The 14,787-nt window shown below is 37.8% G+C and overlaps 1 protein-coding gene across 2 annotated transcripts; it reads right to left on the bottom strand.

Moving 5' to 3' along the window:
- On the bottom strand, nt 1-14,292 carry LOC306877071 (M-phase phosphoprotein 8-like). Of its 2 annotated transcripts, none has more exons than XM_079428610.1 (14): nt 13,911-14,288; nt 9,919-10,068; nt 8,775-9,803; nt 8,060-8,150; nt 7,477-7,959; nt 6,136-6,258; nt 5,882-5,970; nt 5,390-5,530; nt 5,186-5,272; nt 4,405-4,559; nt 4,116-4,273; nt 3,907-4,031; nt 3,734-3,817; nt 1-1,361 (listed from the first exon to the last, which is right to left on the bottom strand). In XM_079428610.1, the coding sequence occupies exons 1-14, from the start codon at nt 14,007-14,009 to the stop codon at nt 1,320-1,322; spliced, it is 2,856 nt and encodes a 951-aa protein (XP_079284736.1). In that variant the 5' UTR covers nt 14,010-14,288; the 3' UTR covers nt 1-1,319. The 2 variants fall into 2 exon arrangements, with proteins under 2 accessions (XP_079284736.1, XP_079284735.1); XM_079428609.1 differs by having other exon boundaries at nt 5-1,361; nt 8,775-9,806; nt 13,911-14,292.
- Nucleotides 14,293-14,787: the final 495 nt, after the last annotated feature.

Below are 14,787 nucleotides of genomic sequence, written 5' to 3'. Positions count from 1 at the left end.
GGAAGTCTCTAGTGCTGCACCAATTAAGAGAGCAACTGTTTATTTATTGTTGCTATAGTAAAAAGGAGATAACACAAAATATTGATTGTAATGGAAATATATGTACAGTTTATTTACTGTAGTCAAAAGAGGGAGTGAATCAATGAGCAATCTTTCTCTCACTTACTAATAATACAATGACGGGACAAAGAGAGGTTGGCCATGAGCAACAGAATAAAAGAACGTCACTGCGCTTCAAAGCTCTTTCGAGATGAGCCCAGCTGTGCAATCCCGATCTGACTCTTAGTTCAGTCATTAATAACTTTACATAATGCTTGTGAAAACTACACTCATGTAATCTGTATGATCAGTACCAGAAGATGACCTGAGCTCATGTGCTGCATGTTGAACAGTTACATAACTACACTCTAATGCGAAATCTAATAAGAAATTAAACTGAGCTGATGTACAACCTGCCTGACAACACATTGGTACATACATGCAAAGGGTCACATTCCCTACTAATCAGTATTAAAATAACCTGTTCTACTGATCAGTCCCTACTTGGATGACTTCAATCTTCCTCTCAATGCCAAACTAGCCCTTAAAATAGCTCACAACCCAAATGTATACATTCAAATATTTCTTCAACTATAATGGCTTCATTTTGCCCAATTTAGGATTCATGCCACTAGTTCATGCCTTTAAAAAAAAAACATCACAGTCTCAGGAAATAAAATATGGAAACTTGTATTTTAAAGCACCCACTCTGGAGTTCAAAGTTACACTTGGGTCCAGTTTAGTCAGTCCCACGAGCACAAAGCAACAGGGAGACAAGAACTGCTCATTCATTCCATCACTCACTCTGCACAAGCAATGAAGACAGAAGCACATCAGGTGAACGTGTGGTCGGGTTAAACAGAACAGAACATAAAACAAAACAGTAGGTGAATCTGGAGTGATAAATTATTCTATTTAAAAGGAAAAAAATAAAAGGAACACTTTACAAACAAGATTTACAAATGACCTTCAGATACAAACCCAATTTGTCACATTTGCTGACCTTCATGTGTGATGCAGTCGCTATCCAAAATCAGACCTCCAGAAACTCAAACACTTGCAACACTTAACCAAGCACGTATTAAAAGTCACTTGTTAATTAAAAGAGATTTGTGACTGTTGTTATTGAACTGTTAGTACTAAAGTCTTTCCCCAAAGTAAAACATAACCACTTCTAAACTGTCTCCTGCTCAGCATGTGTCAAGTGTAGGAAAAGTCTCAGTTCTTGGGGAGGCTGAGCTTCTGCAGTGACCTTTGACCTGAAAGGGAGGACTGTGGCATCACTGTAGCTGGACTCTGTATGCACAAATTAGCAGTTTAACCTGTGGAAAAAGTGAAACACATATGTCCTAATTATTACATTTTAAATATCATAAAGCTTGCTAAGCTCAGTTTCCACTTTTCCATGACCTTTGCAGTCTGAATTACTCAATAAGGATATTTAAAAATCAAATGAAAGAATCATTCAGAATGGATCATTAAAAAGAACCAAACACAATGAAACAGACCATTTTTTTTATTGCCATGACTGAGGCAAAAAAATAAATCAGCATTCCAGTTGCATTTTAATGGAAGTAGCATAAGATCTTTTCTTCCATGCTGATGTACAACTGAGGGAAACGGATTATCAAAAAAGGAAAAAAAATGTATGGCAGGACTTGGTTCTATCTGTCAGTTGTTGTTTGGATGGAGGCAGATCTGAATGCAATTAACTGGTCTAAATGATTAGAAACGTCTGCCATTTCACTGAAAGGTCAAGTTGCGATATTTTTTTATAAAAAACAACCAGGTCAAAAATGAACATAAGGATTAAATGTTCACAAAACGATCAAGAACATGCATTTAAAAAATAGAATTTTATGCTAACTTTAACTTCCCTGATATTTCCAAAGAACCACGGAAACCCAGTTAGCAACAAGTAGAAAACAAGTAGGTAAAGCTAACATTACCAGGGTTTCCCATACATTGATTTATTTGTGTCAGCTGAATAAACATGAGCACTGCACGTTTCAAAATCAAAACGCAGCACGCCCTACTTTGGTGCATGTTCAGGCATACATGAAGTATTTAAACCTCATACAGTTGTGTTCAAAATAATAGCAGTCCAACATCTACTAACCAGATCAATCACAGTTTTTGGTATAAATTATATTTCTACATGGCAAATAGTTTACTAGTAGGTGTGGCAGAGTAATAGAAAACCAACAGACCCAACTGCCAATTGTTGATTCTGTGTAATTGAATCATTAATTGAGATGGGCATGTTCAAAATAATAGCAGTGTGGAGTTTAATTAGAGAGGTAAATCATTCTGTGAAGAAACTGGTGTCAAACAAGTGGCCCTTATTTAAGGACGAAGGCAGCAAATGTTGTACTGTGCATTTCTCTCTGAAAATCTGAGTAAAATGGGTTGTTCCAGACATTGTTCAAAAGAATAGCGTACTTTGATTAAAAAGTTGATTAGAGAGGGGAAAACAAAGTAGTGCAGAAAATGATAGGCTGCTCAGCTAAAATGATATCAAATGCTTTAAAATGTCAACCAAAACCAGAAAGATGTGGAAGAAAACGGAAAACTAGCATTCGAATGGATCAAAGAATAGCCAAAATTGCAAAGACTCAGCCAATGATAAGATCCTGGGTGATCAAAGAAAGTCTAAAGTTACCTGTGAGTACTGTAACAATTAGAAGACGCCTATATGAAGCCAAGCTATCGGCAAGAAGCCCCTGCAAAGTCCCATTGTTGAAAAAATGAAGAGGTTACAATTTGCCAAAGAACACATTGACTGGCCTAAAGAGAAATGGCACAATATTTTGTGGACTGATGAAGCAAGATTGTTCTTTCAGAGTCTAGGGGCCGTAGACAGTTTGAGAGACGACCCCCAAACACTGAATTCAAGCCACTGTGAAGACAGTGAAGCATGGTGGCGCAAGCATCATGATATGGGGATGTTTCTCATACTACATGCTGGGCCTATTTATCGCATTCAAGGGATCATGGATCAGTTTGAGTACATTACAATACTTAAAGAGGTTATGTTGCCTTATGCCAAAGAGGAAATGCCCTTGAAATGGGTGTTTCAACAAGATAACGACCCCAAACACACCAGTAAGCGAGCAGCATCTTGGTTCCAGACCAACAAGATTAACATTATTGAGTGGCCAGCCCAATCTCCAGACCTTAATCCAATAGAAAATGTGTGGGGTGACATCAAAAATGCAGTTTCTGAGGCAAAACCAAGAAATGCAGAGGAATTGTGGTATGTAGTGCAATCGTCCTGGGCTGGAATACCTGTTCACAGGTGCCAGACTCCATAAAACACAGATGTGAAGTTCTTAGAAACCGTGGCTATACAACTAAAATGTTAGTTCAGTCATTCACAAGAAAGCTAAATCTTCAAGCATTTTTCAGTTTATACAGTAAGCGTTTGACTTTGTAAAGAAAAATGCAGACACTGCTATTTTTTTGAACAGCCTAATATTCCTTTTTTTCCCCACTTTCTGTAAAGTAATAACAAATTTGCTAAATGTTTCTTCATGTATTGATTTAGAATAGAATGTGCAATGTTCCCAATGCATTTGTGTGTATTGAAGTAAAAGTTATTATAAGGATTTTGAACTTTACTCGCTTTTTTAAACACACTGCTATTATTTTGAACATAACTGTATAAATAATAATGTGTTACAGTGCTAGGTACCTTTGCTGTGGGTGACTCTGCCAGACGGATGAACAATTTGTTGGTTCCCTGAACAGGACTGAAAGAGTATATGAAATGGCTGTCCTGCAGGGGGAGTAGCACACAGTGTAAGAGAGACAAAACAAAGAAACAATCCACTTGAATAAGGATTGATTGTAACATCAGTGTCTTACCAAGAAGATGGGCAGCTGAAACTTATCATTCAGGACGACAGCATGGACACTACATGGCCCGCAGAGTCTAGCTGTGATCTCATTAAGGAAGTTTGCATGGAAGATAAAAAGCAAGATGCCAGATCCTGAGACAGAAAGCACAATAATGGCACACTAATTCGGAAAATAAAACTGCAGTAATTGAGAACAGAAGAAAGCGAGTATTTCACCTTCTCCGGGTGTGTGTTGAGGGGGTTTGTAGTTGAATTCCAGTGAAAAATCTGGTCCCTCGCACAATCTGTGGCAAGCCAAAGGGAATACAGGTTCCAGCAGGGCCAGCCGCGTTTCAAAATAAGCTCTGATTGTCTCCTCCGCCACAGTTGATAACCTGCAAGATGCATTTCACATATGCCCTTTATTTTAATAGTGAGATTTTTATCTCACTGATTTTATCTCACGTGTTCTGTATCTTTAAATATATGTGGAGGTGCTTGAATAATGCAGCAATTAAACACTCACGTTTGCATATGGTCTTTGACGAGATCATACACCATCAAATTGTTGCTAAGTTTGGCATAGTACAAGGCAGTGTTCTTGTGTTTAGACAAGATGTTGCAGTCAGCGCCATATTCCAACAGGAGGCGAACCACATCTGCATTGCCTCTCTTACAAGCCTTAGAAAGAGTAATTCAACAATCAGCACCCAGTACATATCAAATGTTATAACCTAAAAGTGCAAACAGAAATTTAATAACTTCTAAACTAAAAAAAAACTATTTATAGTACCATACAAAAGTTTGGGTCAGTATAATTGATAATTTATTTTATTATTTGAAAAATTCAGCAAGGATGCTAATTGAGAAACGGTTAGAAGTCACAGCAATGACATTTATAATGTTACAAACAATTTCAACAAGTAAATGCATGAAAAAAGCATCACAGTTTTCAAAGAAAATATTAGGTAACAACTGTTTTCAACATTGATAAATGTTTCTCGAGCACCAAATCAGCATATTAGAATGACTTCTGAAGGATCATGTGACACTGAAGACTGGAGTAATGACTTTGATAAAGATCAAATTAAAAGTGATTTTAAATTGTAATTATATTACTGTATTTTTGATCAAATACATGCAGTTCGATGAGCTTAATCTTAGAGATTAAGTTGCTTTTTTCTTTCAAAAACATTTATAACAATGTTAATGAACCCACACTTTTGAATGATAGCGTATCGATCATAGGGTCATTAACAAACCAGTTTCTGTTTGTAGAGATCTAACTAATATAACACCCTTCTCACCTTCATGAGAGCTGTTTCTCCACCCAGAGTTTGGGCATTTACAGATGCTCCTGCCTCTAGGAGAATGGCCACTGTCGTCAAGAAGTTCTGCACCAAACACAACAGTGAGTTATTAAATAAATATACTAATACTCTCTTGTATTACTGATTGGAGTGAAAACGGTAATCAAGAGAGTTCCTGAACAGAGCAGTGTTGTTCTGCACCTTTTCAGCAGCATGCATCAGGGCAGTGGTGCCATTCTTCTGCCTAGCGTTGACCTTCACTCCTTTCTTAATGAGCAACCTGAGGACGTCATCCTGACCGCCTGCAGCAGCCAGCAGTGTTAAGGACATGCCGCTAGAGTCCTGCAGGTGGCAACATAAACACAAAACATTGAAAGATGTTTACATGGCATCCTCCCAAACAGCACTTGCACTGAGGGATAAAGGTATGGCTGCCCTGCAAAAGCCCCAGTTAGTCTCTGCTAGTAGATTAATTACACCATCTTGATACAAAAAGTATGTTTCTTTATTGATTCAATACAAATATTATATTATATTAGATGTTTTAACAAATATTTGCAAAAAGTTTTCTGTAGGTACTATAGACAAGTATGTATGACTGAAAACACTGACTCAGTAATGGTTAACCCATGACAGGCAGAGAGGGAAAAAAAATAAATAAGAGAAAGAGCGAAAAGGAATTAAGTAACATACCTCTTGGTCCAGATTGTAGTCCTCTTTGGAACTAAGTGCACGTTTTACCGACAGGTAATTCCCATTCTTCACTGCTTCTCGCAGCTCAGCTGGAAGTTACATGGTAAGCAGAGCCAGGGAGAAGAGGAGAGGAAAATGATGAAGAAAATTTAAATCAACTGAAAACTGAAATGCTACAATAAATGAAAGATGGGCCTGAAATATGCCATTCAGGAGGGATTTGTGCTGTTGTTTTCTGTGTGGGTATCACTCACCGGGAGTTAAGGCCAGCGGAGAGAGATTCTCATCCTCTCCATTCAAGTGTTTCTGAAAGTCCTCCAGTGTCATCCAGTCCAGCTTGAGCTCCACCCCAAGATTAAGAGATGGCGGTCCCCTGTCTGTCACACAGAAACACTTTAGCATTAGCATCCAGGGACACAAAAACAGCTTGGGTTCCCCACTATATTAGCTACCACATGCATAGTCTATTATACATATAGATAAGATACTCGGGGGCATGTGCTGGGGGGCGGGGCATGACCGTAATGGAGATAATGAAAATATCTGAAGACTGTTATGAAAATGAATGTTAAAAATTAAAATATGACATGAAAACATGTCTATGAAAACATGAACACGATTAGATGTTAGATTATGATAATGATGCAGCAATGTTATTAAAAAAAAAGAAGCATCTAGAGAATAGCTGCCTGAGGTGAAGCTGACTTTATGCCAATAAACTGAAACCTGTTCTATATGACACTTCCTATGATATTAATCAGATAACTTGGATACATAAACTTAACATTACAACTTGTATCTGCACAAAAGGATGCATATGCCAGTGAACTTTAAGTTAGAGAGAGAGGGAGAGAGAGAGAGCTCCCGCCGTGATGCGCTTTCAACAATGCCCTGAAACACAGGTAAGGATGGAATTTACTATAGATTTCACATCCTATAAAGTTCTCATTATAATGCTTATGTCATTAATGTTTATGGCAGATGTGTGCTATATTTTCATCTACATTATCAAGTGATTCCTAAAATCGCCTGCGTGTTTTCGAAGCCATACGAAGTACGAAAATAATTTTAATTGAAGTATGCCTACAGTTGAACAAATATGACGGAAAAAAAATCATTGCTGCATTATTATAGGATCAGTATTTTTTGAAAAAGAAACATCTAAAAGCAATATGACCATCTCAAATAACTGTTAATATCGGGCATTGCATTTGAGCATGAAATTAAATACTGGCAATATACAGAGCATTCAGCTGCATGTGAATAAATTTTAATATCCCAATGCATCCTATATTAGATTAATCAGATATGTATGTAGCTAACCCAGACATCACTACGTGACTTCAAAGCCAAGCTTCTCTCTCTTCTCTTGAATCGCATGCTGCTGCAAGCTAAACAATCAGAGCTAAGGGTGCCGCCAAAAAGCGCTGCTATAACCAATCAGATTTTTTTTTTTCCACGATCATCGTTTTCATGATGGATCATCGCTGTCACGGCCGAGTACTCGATCGCTGTTGGACATCCCTAATCCCAAGTGCAAATGAACAGAATGCAGGGGTCTCAAGACATGTTTTTTTCTTTTTGCCAATACAAACCAGGAGTTTTGTCTGAGCGCTCCATGGTCTCCTGAGAGTCCTGATTGTCATCGCAGGCGGTGAAGACCCGTGATTCACTGTCATCCCTCCTTCTCCTCTTCTTGTCCTTCCATCTGGAGTCTTCTGTTGAGTCAGGAGACGCTATTGACTCAGTCATGGACTTCCTTTCCAGCCGCTCTTGCCGGGCCTCCTCTGCAAGCCTCTGTGCCTCCTCCATGCGTGCTTTTCTCTCCCGTTGGGCTTCCTCTATTCTCTCTCTCTTCTTTCTTTCCTCTTCTTCAATCCTTTCTTTCCTCTTTCTCTCCTCTTCTTCCAACTTTTCTTTCCTCTTCCTTTGCTCTTCCTCTCTCTGCTCTCGTTGTAATTCCTCCTTAGACTTGGGGGCCGGCTCGTCTGATTTATCACTTTTCTCCATCTCAGATGCTCCCTTCTCCTGTTTCTCATCGATCTCCATAGAGACGGGACTCTGACCAGGTCGAGGCACTGGTAGGAGAAGAACATATAGTGTTTAATATAATATAGTGGTTAATCAAACAAAAAACAAGACCATTAAAAATTGAATTGAGCTACAAATTTATTTTACCATCTTTTGCCTTCTCAGTCTTGTCTGAATCAGGTTTCCGTGCAGGAGACTGCTTTGACAATTTTGATTTCTTGTCATTTTTCCCTGCACCCTGTAAAACAAGTGGAAAAAAGTCAAATCACAAACATCATTTATCAAAAAAATCATTCAAGTCTGTAACAAAAAATGTTAATACTTAAACTATCATTGAATTGAAGTAAGATATGTAAAGAAATTAATACTTTTATTTAATGAGGACACATTAAATCAAAAGTGATAGTAAATACAAAGATTCATGAAAAAAAAATATTTTCACAAAAAAAAAAACTATTAAGGAGCACAACTGTGTTCAATATTGATAAGAAATGAGCATTAAATCATATTAGAATGATTTCTGTGAGGACCATGTGACACTGAAGACTGGATAACTGAAATTAATAACATGAATAAATTACATTTTAAAATATATTCAAATAGAAAACATGTGAGAATTTATTTGCAATAAACTGTAATAATGATTAACATTCTCAATATTAAACTTTTTTTTATATAATTTTTTTCCTGTATTTAGGTCAAATAACACCTGGTGATAATAAGAGACTTCTTTCACGTTTTTCTTTGAATTAGCATAATAATAATATGGTACTAGTTGTTTTAACAGGTGTAGTACCTTATAACAAAAATGCCAAAAAAGGAAAGTGAGAGAATTTGTTACATCAGAGTTTTAGACCTGTACCTTTGGAGTTGCATTCTTGTTCTGGTCTGCTTGTCTCCTTGGTACACGATCTTTTGCTTCACAGTTCAACAGGAACTTCTCAAACAAGTTAGAGGCACCTCCCTTCTCACCAGCTTCTTCCTTCGGCTCCTCCTCTTTGGGCTTGATGGGGGCTGTTGATGCTGTGGAGGATGAGGAGGAAGATGATGTAGATGAGAGCTTCTGAGAAGGTGGGGCTGCTTCCTGCCCTTTGCTTTTAACCTTTGACTTGGGTGCGGATGTAGCTGCCCCTGTGTCACTGGAGTCGGGCTCTTCCTCGCTGCGAGAAGACTTGCTAGTGCTCTTGCTACTAGTAAGGCTCTTATGCTTGCTTGCACCACTTTCTTTAGGTGTGGCTGTTGAAACCTCTACTTTTTTAGGCTTCTTCTCTTGAATCAGGTCTTTGAAACCTTGCAGCTTCAGGTCAGACTTGGCCTTTTTCTGCTTGGCCTGCTTGAGTTCACCTCCACTCTCACTTCTCGCAGATTTGTCTGTGGTTTTTGCAGTAGTGGTTTTGAAGGAATAATTTGTTTCTGTGTTCGTCGTATCATCCGTGTGGGACTCAGAGGGCACGTCACTCTTCTCATCCTCTTCATCCGAAGAATCAATCTCTTTTTTTGACTTTACTTTCTTTTTCTTGCGGTCCTCTCCACTCTCTTTCTTCTGCTTTCCTCCATCTTTATATTTGTCAAGCTTCTTTTGTTTCTTGGGAGTAACTGGGGCATCGTCCTCATCAGATTCAATGAACCTCTTCTTTATGTCTTTTTTAGGAGGTGCAGGGGAAGGATCCCTGCTCTCCATCTCCTCCTCATCAGACTCAGGTGCAGGCAGAGGCTTATCTTCCCGCCATTTTTCCTTCTTTTTCTTCTTCTTTTCCTTCACAGTCATCTCATCATCTGATTCCTCCACTTTCTTCTTTTTCTTCTTCTTCTTTATAGGTGATTCTTTGTGTTTTTCTTTATCACTGTCACTCTCAGAATCAGCATCGAACAGATCACTTTTCATGGGCAGCTTCTAGGTACAATGGAGCACAATCAATATTCACAGAGAAAACCAGATATTGCCTTGTCTGTACAAGCTCTTAGAAAAACTGCAATCATGTGAACACACATCTAAACAGTCTCACCATGCCAGTTTCCTTCTTTGGCTTCATCTCAGAGAGGACCTTCTTGTAGGCAAGCAGCACCTCCCTGCAGTCCTCCAAGTGTGCCTCAGGCTCCCAGGTATCATCGTCCGATGAATAGTTCTTCCATCGCACCCGGTACAGCACCACTCCCTGTAAAAATGTCAGAGGTCAAAGATCATGGCCTGCCAGAGGGATATCTACAGTCTCCAGACAGTATTGGCAGTAACGTGCAGTAGGGCATCTTGGAAAATGCTAACTTTAGCCTGATAGCACTGAAAGCGTACGTCCCACCCTCCCTGCAAATCACCCTCCAAAGCCACGCCTCCTGAACGCATAAACGCGAACAGACCAGACGATCATTACTACAATACATCATGTGTCATTCACCAGTAAGAAAACTTTATAGTACAGTTAGTAACAGTATTACGATACCAGGAAGGAAGGTCAGGTTGTTGATGTTTGCCTGCCATTCTCGCTCTGTCTGCATAACGTACGTGAATGAACGCGCTTATGACGCTTCCTGTCTGCGCGAATCAGGTGCGCAGAGGTACACAAATACATGTTGGCAGGTAGGTAGGAAAGTGAGCTCGTTCCGAGCATTTTGATTGGACGAACATTTCTTGGTCCTACGCCTTCCACAGAATATATAAATACATTTAGACCACTTAACTTAATGATTGCTATTGGGATGTCAAGAGACTTTCAACCAGCATAACAAAAAAAATTTCCGAAGACAATCACCGCCTGCACCTTTAAAAACATACAGGTTTAATTACTCATTAAAGGGTGATGAAACCTCCTATTTAAGCACCTGTTAGTTTAGGTTTGAAAAATCCTAAAAAAAAGTGTTAAGGTCAGCTGCGGCGTGGAGAGAAAAGTCGAACACAACAAAGGCTTCTGATCCAGTCAGTTTTACCTCAGTCTCACTACAGTTAGAGCACATGCAACAAAATTAACAAATGCATTATATAAGGCTTTAAAAGCCATAATTTGACAGCTATAATTTACAAATCACAAAGCAGTTTGCTTTTGTACTCTGCACTGAAATACACATGCACTCCCTGTTGCACTTTTAATTACTTTTGATACTTATTTTGCCATGTTGATCGGTTATGTCAAGAAGACCAGTTTCACTCACAGTGTGGATGGATTATTTTTTTGTCTATGGAAGAGAACTTTAAAATACATTAAATCTGAAGCATGAAAACTGTTAAAATAAATACAAAAATAAAACTCAATACAAATATAAAATAACAACAACAATAATGATGATGACAAACATAAAACTACTAAAACTAAAATTGAAGATACACAAATAAAGGCTAATTTAAAAATATTGATAAGAACTATAATACAATAGTATATATAAATAATACAAAAGTAACACTGACCAGTACTTCAAAAACACAGATTGAGGAGAAGATACAGCATGCCATACATATTTTCTTATAATTTAACTTTTTGTTTTTATGATATAAAAATACTACTAAGGCTGTAGTGTCAGACGTCTATCTCACATTATCACTAGTGTCATGCACTACATGAGAGAACGATGAGAAGGGTGATGCTTTTAAGAGACATTAAGGCAGTAATTAATGCTTAGCAGACACATCCCAAGCACCACAGGTTAGTTTCAAAGGGAAGTTCATTATCTGCTGCGTTGCTAAGTAACAAACACAGCTGATTCCCTGCTCCTCTTATTTCCTGTGACTCTATCTGGAGGATTTATAATAGCTGAAGAGCAAAGCCAATAATGTGTTTTAATCCCATTCGACAGAGTGGATGGGATCTCTTTCCTCTTTTACATCTACCGTTTTCACGACTTTGCCAAGCAACTCCGCATACTTTTATGGCTGTTGTACGTTAACCCAAATCTGTCTTTGTCTTAAAGTGTAAGATACTGCTAGAAGGTTCGCACCTATTTCAAGAGCCTTGGCTTAGATTAGAGTGCAAGTTTCCAGTACAACTGCCTCTGTGCAGGAACAAGCAACAGTAAGAAGCGGTTAATCACTGTATTTATGTAAACAAGCGAGTTAAAGACATGATTGTCTGTGCGTGTGCCAAAGCGCAGTAGTCTAGTAAGCACAGGCTGTCAGTTGATCTGAGAGTGGTTGTTACTGGCTCTCAGCCATCACTGACTGTCTCTCGTAGCAGTCAGTATGAATGGACACCACTTGGATAAAGTAGTGATGGATGCTGAGACTGACACACAGAGACACAGATAGAAATATTTCTCATTCATAAAGCTGTATATTATTACAGCTTTCTTGCAGGGTCACAAATGAACAAGGTCTCAATACAAAAATACCACTGGAAATGGCTAAAATGTATCAGATATTCAAAATGTGAGGGCAAACGAATGACAAATTTTTCTATGTAATCAAATATCTTTCTGTGACCATCTAATTATGGGTTTAATGCCAATGACAACATAATAGTGACCTTCCGCAGTCACAGAAATTGGTATCTGCTTTCTCTGAGTTGATTGTAGTTATACACTACTGTTCAAAAGGCATTTGTAATCATTTTTTTCTCTTATGCTCACCAAAGCTGCATTTATTTGATCAAAAATACAGTAGAACAGTGATAGTCAAATATATCATTATAATGTGCTGATTTGGTGTAAAAAAAAAAAAAACTCTTATTACTTTACTTTTAGTCATTTAGCAGACGCTTTTATCCAAAGCGACTTACAAATAAGAAAAAGTAACTAAAACTAAAAGTTAACACGGTGTAAATACTCTATACACACCCATTTAAGAAAATACAGAAATTAAATAAAATTGACAAATGCAAACAACAACATTTCAATAGTAAACATAAAAAGGGAAAAAAGAAATAAATAAAATAAAAATAAAAAGCGATACTTATATCCTTTGCCGGTGTCCTAGCCCGGTGGAGTCGCACGGTAGAGTAGATGGTCTTTACACGCTTTACTTTTAGTCATTTAGAAGACGCTTTTATCCTTATTATTTTATTCTTATTATAATTAATGTTGAAAACAGTTGTGCTGCTTAATATTTGTGAAAACCGTGATACATTCTCTACATTCTTTTAGATGTTTCTGACCCCATACATTTGAATAGTATTGTATATTTAACATGTTTGTTGCTGTATGATATAAACCCATTAACCAATCATTTAATAAAAGTGGGTTTTAAAGTATAGCCTTTGTGTTATGACATCTTGTGCACTGATCACAGGTAGTTTTGAATATAGTATTGATTTAATTTAATACACAAGTCATATTTGTTTCTGACCAAGAATTTCATATAATCTATACTAATGAAGATAAATGATTTATAAAGCAAAATGCTGAATCACTGTTACGCATTCCCGTCATTAGGCCCATGCAAGACAAACGTGATTCATCTATTATAATAGCATTAACGTATATGTTCGTAAGAGATTTATTTGTATTTTTTTAAGTTTACACTTGTGAACTTGCATGTTGTGTGATCAGATGCATGCGCATAAGACCACAAGTCTCTCGGTTTTCCATTAATTTCTATCCAAAGAGAACTAATAATGTGTCATTCCAGATATAATAGCGCGTGTATGGATGCTGTAAACAAGGCGCATATAAGCCCTTGAATGACTGTCACTGCTGTAAACAGCGTTCAGCTCCGCATAAAACGCCACTGGTAGTGTCCGGCACTCATTTAGGCCGTGGATAGATTTAGTACGGGGTTTCAAGTGGAAATTTATCTAGATTTTAAGCTGATCTGATGTAAACAACAAGAGCCGTTGACACTGAATTTGGCTCGCGCCTTAACCTGAGCTAACCATCAGAAAGTTACAACGAGTGAATACAGCCTCTCTGCCCAGCGGGAAGTTGGTGTTTTAAGGCGAGCATACCATAAAATCACCCTTTGTACTATTCCTTTGGCCTTATCCTATGAATTATACACGTGTGTGCAGTATTTATTAAGGACAGTAATAGAGACATGCTACGTCGCTAGCAAGATGGCATCCACAGCTCTGCTACAAACCTCCTCCAGTCGCATGTCAATAATCCTTTCCACTTCATATACATCTTCTTCATCCTGTTCGCTGTCTCCAGGCTCCGCTCTCTCGGCTCCGGAATCCATTTATGCTTTAACTAAGCAAAATATTGGCGCTATGTGTTGTATAGATGCGTGCTAACAGCATGTAGGCCGCACGGCAGCCAAACATACACACGGATCCAGCAGCAGTGCGTTGTCGCTGATAGTACTCGGTGTTGCCAGATCGCGCAAGAAAGACGCGCCTTATGGCCTGAAAAAAAACACTCCCAAGGTCTTGTGTGGTGAGCGGACGGGCAACATGGGGAGTACTACAACAGGAGGAGGATCCCTGTGTGTGTGTGTGTAAACCGTGACAGATGATATGACTGAGGTTATCTGCTCCCAGGGTAAATATATCACAAAAAGACAAGCAGAAAAATTAGGGGAAGGGACTTTCGCCAAAGTAGATCTTTTCAAGATGTTAAACATTTAAAATAAATATTTCATTTACATAATAAATTAAATCAAATATTTATTTTTAAAAAGCCTAATAACTTCAAATAATGTAGGCCTATATGTTTATAAATAAAATAGCATTTTGTATCACTTTTTAGTAAAGATGTTAAATGTTAACATGAGTTAACGCAATAGTTATTAATCAGAATTAACAATGAACAGTAGCCTACTTTTACAAATTCAACACATTTGACTTTCATTGTTAAAATGTATTTGTATAGGTTAATAATTAGTTTATGCATTATGAGCTAATTTCATCTTATTCATTAAAAGATGCATATGGATCCACAACACTTAAATGTTTATGCATAGATTAAATTGGCATTTTTATTATTCTCTAAGTAGGGCTACTTATTTACAGCTAATT

This window comes from Barbus barbus (genome assembly GCF_936440315.1).
Source record: "Barbus barbus genome assembly, chromosome: 11".
In the NCBI taxonomy this organism is placed as follows: domain Eukaryota; kingdom Metazoa; phylum Chordata; class Actinopteri; order Cypriniformes; family Cyprinidae; genus Barbus; species Barbus barbus.
The sequence above is the reverse complement of the archived record's forward strand: the minus strand, read 5'-3'. Positions and strand labels throughout refer to the sequence as shown.

Excerpts from the sequence above, each read along its gene's own strand:
- LOC306877071 (XM_079428609.1), bottom strand. The coding sequence starts at position 14,009 with ATGGATTCCGGAGCCGAGAGAGCGGAGCCTGGAGACAGCGAACAGGAT. Across the intron at positions 9,807-9,918 it reads CAAAGAAGGAAACTGGCATG|AAGCTGCCCATGAAAAGTGA; the intron begins GTGAGACTGTTT and ends CATTGTACCTAG. Across the intron at positions 3,818-3,906 it reads TTCAGCTGCCCATCTTCTTG|GACAGCCATTTCATATACTC; the intron begins GTAAGACACTGA and ends CTCCCCCTGCAG.